We start from the raw sequence: 5,000 nt of genomic DNA, 5'->3' as shown, positions 1-5,000 counted from the left end.
ATATACATATATACATATGCATATACATATACATATACATATACATATACATATACATATACATTTATATTTATATCTATGAATAATTAAAGATGAAAATAAAAAAACATTTTATTCATCTCTCCAGGAAGAATCTCGAGCAGTGACGATGAGCAGGGCCTCAAGCTTGAGGAAGTTGACTTGGAGCAAGACACAAGCGAGCTAGATCAGTTCCTCAACGACCCAGCATGAGGGGCCCATCCTAGTGCTTGAATGGGTGGTTGAACTCGGCACTTGCCTAACCTCCATACCTGGGTTAGCGCGGTCCTAGCAGCGTTCATTTATTGCAAGAGGTTCTTTTTTTTATATAAGACAAATACCTAGGTGTGTGTTTGTGAGAATGTGTCGTAAAAGAGTTGTTATATGAAGTGGCTTATGGTTATTATCATCATTACCATTTATATTATTGAATTATTGTGGGGATTTAAACTTTTTTTTGGTCATGATTTTCTTTTTTAATCTGTATGGGGAGGGGAGGGGAATTGTAATAAAATTTTGGAATGATACTTCTGATATTTTCTGAGAAATTCAGTGCTGGAAAGAGGTATTATATGGATGGATATAGCTTCACGTTTGAGAATTTCAAAAAGAGAGGAGAATGATAATAACTTTATATTATAGTTTTGCCAGTTTATGCTGCAGAATTAATTTTTGTGTTGACTGATATTGAGTTATTGGTTATTATGTTATTCCTGTATCTCCAATGTTCGATGAAGAAAGATTATGAGTTAAACATGTAATTAGCTATATTGATTATTGCACAATTATATTTTCTTTACTTATCTGTTCATTTATATATTTTTGATTAGGTAAAGTAGTTAGCTATGATTATTTTAATTAATTGAAGGCTTTCAGGCTGATTAAAAAAAAAAAAATTGCACAGTAATTCATGCAGTATCCTTTAAGCTTGCTCTCTCTGTTAGGATATTTTACCCTTTTTGTCTTCTTCTTCCTCTTTTCCCTCATTTAACTTGATTATTGGCTTCAGTCCATCCAGTGATCCCTCCAGTGCCCTCCTTCCTTTGTAAAAGTTGCTTGTGTGTGTCATTTATGGCATACTATGGCCAGTTTTTTAGATTCACGAGCATATGCGTACATGGGCATATGGATATACATATACTCAACACAAGCATTCACACACACAAACAAAGAATATGTGTGCACTTATATATGTTTAGCATTCATACTAAACAAGTTGTAAACAAAGCAAGATGGGAAGAGCAGGGAAAAGCACAACTAAGCCAAATATCATTTTGATCAGCTGCTTTCTCAGAAGAAGCAGGTATATGTATAATTGGCATAATTATGTGTTCTCCTGCTTATGCTTTCCCTGTTTTCTTTGCGCTTCCACAAGCACCCAGACTCATTCTCATACACATGCAAAGAAGAAATTGTGTACTAGAAGACTTCTAAAGCTTCATCTCTTGTTTTGCAAATGTCTCGGTGAAAGAGAGTGAATCGTTATGTGGATTCATGCACTCGTCTCAGAAGCACCTTATGAGACGAACCACAAACTCATTCTTTGGGGGAAAGGGATTATGTCGAGGCGATGCAGGAGATTATTCAGCAGGAATTTGGGAGGTAGTAGCATTTTTTTTTTCTCTCTCTCTCTGCTTACATTCAGTTCCCTTTAGAAGAGTGCTTTGTTTTTTTTGTTTTTTTCTTTATGAAAATGAAACAAGGTGAAGTCTTTCCCTTATGGAGTGCCAAAATTTACTTGGGTAATTGTACTTGTAAAAAGTGTATTGTCCATCTCATCTTATCTCTATTTTGTATGTAGCAGGCAATTCATTGTGAAGTCGGAGCTAAAACAATTTTTTCTTCTGCATTGCCTTTTTGGATTCTGTTCTACCTTTTTAGCAACTTTTAGAACCGATGAAGCAGCTGTGCACTTGTATAAGAAATTATGAAAGGGAGATATATCCCAAATCTAGATTTTAAGATAGTGTGATATTTCCAAAATCCAAATTCAAAGGAATCATATTTCAGAAATTTAAGAACAGAAGCAGTGTGTGATTACATGAAGGGTCTCTCTAAATTACTAAATTACAAGAAATTTGAGAACAGAAGCAGTGTGTGATTACATGAAGGGTCTCTCTAAATTACTAAATTACAAGAAATTTGAGAACAGAAGCAGTGTGTGATTACATGAAGGGTCTCTCTAAATTACTAAATTACAAGAAATTTGAGAACAGAAGCAGTGTGTGATTACATGAAGGGTCTCTCTAAATTACTAAATTACAAGAAATTTGAGAACAGAAGCAGTGTGTGATTCATGAAGGGTCTCTCTAATTACATTGCCTCACTGGTGTATCATTGTCACAGGTTTCACTTGTAGGTTTAAGTGGAATTGGGTTGGTAAGTGCTATTTTATGATTTCCAAAAATGCAAGACTTTTTGAAAACTACTGTGTATGTTGTTGTTTCTTTAGACAAATGAAGATATGGAAATAGTGTACCTTGGTTTGGAATATAAAGATTTCTCAAATTTTTACAGTTTTGTATTGTAAAAGGCGCAGCTTCCAGTTTGATATGTATTATCATTCGCATTAGCTATAAAAGTTATATGTTTCACAGGGAGATATTGTAAAGACAGTTATTATAAGCAGTATTAGATTTTACTAAATGAAAGAGAATTCCTTTTACTTTCTATACAAAATTCCTTTCTAAACCTTTGCTCTGTGGTCATTTTTTTTGGATCCTCTTCCAGTCTTCCAGTTTTAAAGTCATGTCTATTTGTTAGAATTATTCTTGACGCTTTATCCTGGTTATTTATCTTCTCTTTCTTCCCTTGATTCTTTGCTCTTCTCCTATTCTTTCTTCTCATTTTGTTACTCTCTTCTTCTCCTTCTCCTCCTTCTGCTTCTGCTTCTTCTTCTTCTGTAACATTCTCTGGAGTCTTTAAGGCAACTTTATGGTTGTGCTGTGTTGGTCATTGATGAAACTTTAGTGTTGTTCCCCTGTTGATAATTCATAGTGCAGTCATTTGCCGGAGCAACTTCACATTTTTTCATTTCTTTGCATACTAGACCGAGGCTAAATGATTTTATTTGAATATGTGATTGTATCTTGTGATAGTTTTTTATTTTTGTGTGTATGTGTATGTGATTATTCCATTATTTCTAGTTTATTTTTCTCTATTTCTTGTACTCTGTTTTATGTTGTAATCAAGTTACTTCCTCTTCCTGTTTGTTTTTTACCCCGAGCTATTTTGTTATATATCACAAGGCCTCGGCAGTTTATTTACCTTGTGGATGGACGGATGGCATTTAATTAGCATCCCAGTGTCAACCATCCCATTTTGCTCTGGCGAAACATTTTTGAACCTTACATGCAGAAGAGATTACTTGCTTATTTGGCATTATAGTTGAGGCAGTTTATTTTAAAGTATAGAGATATCTTCCCACTTAATGATGTCGATCCTGGTATCTTTTGCATTTGCCTTTCTGTGTGAGTTTAAAGATTTATTATTGAGAAAGCATCACAATTGGCACAGATTTTGATGCCATGTACATTGCATTTCTTTTTACCATTTTTGCTTGACTACCTTTAGTTGTCTCTAGTCAGCTCCTGAACTGATATGTGATAAATGCATTCCTCTGCGGAACTGGCTCAGGGATTTTCAGATTTGTCCCTTTTGTTTGTAACTGGATTGTTTGTTTTTTGTTTTTGTTTGTATTATGAGGATTATTTTATTTTTATCATCTATTTTTATTGTATATGTTTGATTTATTTAATTATTATTATTATTTTTTATTATTATTGGTGGTTGTTGTAGTTTTGTTTCAGATTTTAAGCAGTTTTTTCATGTAGGGTTACTGTATTATTTCATTGTTAGTCATGGATTTATTATGATTTTTTTTCTTATTCTTGTTTGACAGAACCTCTTCCCTGACTGGTTTGATAAAGTTCTGTATGAACTTTCAGTGTGAGGGAAACAATTTTTGGGAAGAAAGGATATGAAGTATTTTGCTAAAAAGACAATTTTCCAAGACTATGAAATTTAAAGCTCTGGCAGAAGACTGAGCTTCTACTTATAGACTGGAGTAAGTCTCTTTGTGAATGAAGGCTGATCCTACTTGCAAGTGGAGTGAGAATGAAGTGAGACTGTTTACAAATGGTGTAGGGTTGTCATCGTGAATGAGATGAGTATCTATTTGTGAAGGTGCATTATGGTTACCTTTATGGATGGGGGGAGTCTTTACTTGTAAACAGATGGATTCTGTCTTTGCAATAAACTGTACCCCTTTTTAAAATTATATATTTTTGTGGATAGAGTGAGTCTTTCTTGGAAAATGAATTTTAGTTGTGTTTTTACAAATTGACAATCTCTATTTGCAAATGGAGTAGATGGTCTCATGGCAAAAGACTTGAGAGTTTGTTCATAGTGCAAGTGTCCAATAACATGTATAGTGAAATATGTGTCAGTCTCACCTGTTATGTAATGTAAGTCTCCTTTCTCCTCAAGATACAGGGCAGCAGTGGAAAGATGAGTTTGAATTGGTTAATATAAATGTTGCTGTCTTATTCTCTGAGGGCAAGAAGTGTGTCCTTTCCTCCAAAAATAGTCACACTTAATCTATCTTGTGATAAGGGTTAGAACCTCAAAATATGACATACTCATTTCTAGGAAAAGTTTAAGGCCAAAATCTTCTCATAGCCCTTAATATATTTTCAGAATATTATACTCTTTCTCATGTAGTTTGATGTGTATAAATAGTATTACATTTTCGATAGTAGGCAGTATGGATGAAATGAATTCTCTGTCTTTGCTTTGATAAAGCAAGATATACATATATATATGTGTGTGTGTGTGTGTGTGTGTGTGTGTGTGTGTGTGTGTGTGTGTGTGTGTGTGTGTGTGTGTGTGTGTGTGTGTGTGTGTGTGTGTGTGTGTGTGTGTGTGTGTGTGTGTGTGTGTGTGTGTGTGTGTGTGTGTGTGTGTGTGTGTGTGTGTGTGTG

General features: G+C 34.3%; 1 protein-coding gene across 1 annotated transcript in view; it reads left to right on the top strand.

Moving 5' to 3' along the window:
• The window catches only part of Dysb (dystrobrevin binding protein dysbindin), a 10,597-nt gene that overhangs the window by 5,340 nt on the left and 257 nt on the right, over positions 1 to 5,000 (top strand). The window contains exon 6 of the mRNA XM_043019391.2: positions 128 to 5,000. This exon is cut by the window's right edge and continues 257 nt beyond it. Within this exon, the coding sequence (XP_042875325.1) occupies positions 128 to 231 (104 nt within the window). The 3' untranslated portion in view covers positions 232 to 5,000. The remainder of the gene's footprint in view (positions 1 to 127) is intronic.

This window comes from Penaeus japonicus, unplaced genomic scaffold (assembly GCF_977035675.1).
Source record: "Penaeus japonicus unplaced genomic scaffold, GWHDUDI00000001_assembly GWHDUDI00000013, whole genome shotgun sequence".
Taxonomy (NCBI): Eukaryota; Metazoa; Arthropoda; class Malacostraca; order Decapoda; family Penaeidae; genus Penaeus; species Penaeus japonicus.
This window is presented reverse-complemented; position numbering and strand designations above follow the sequence as displayed.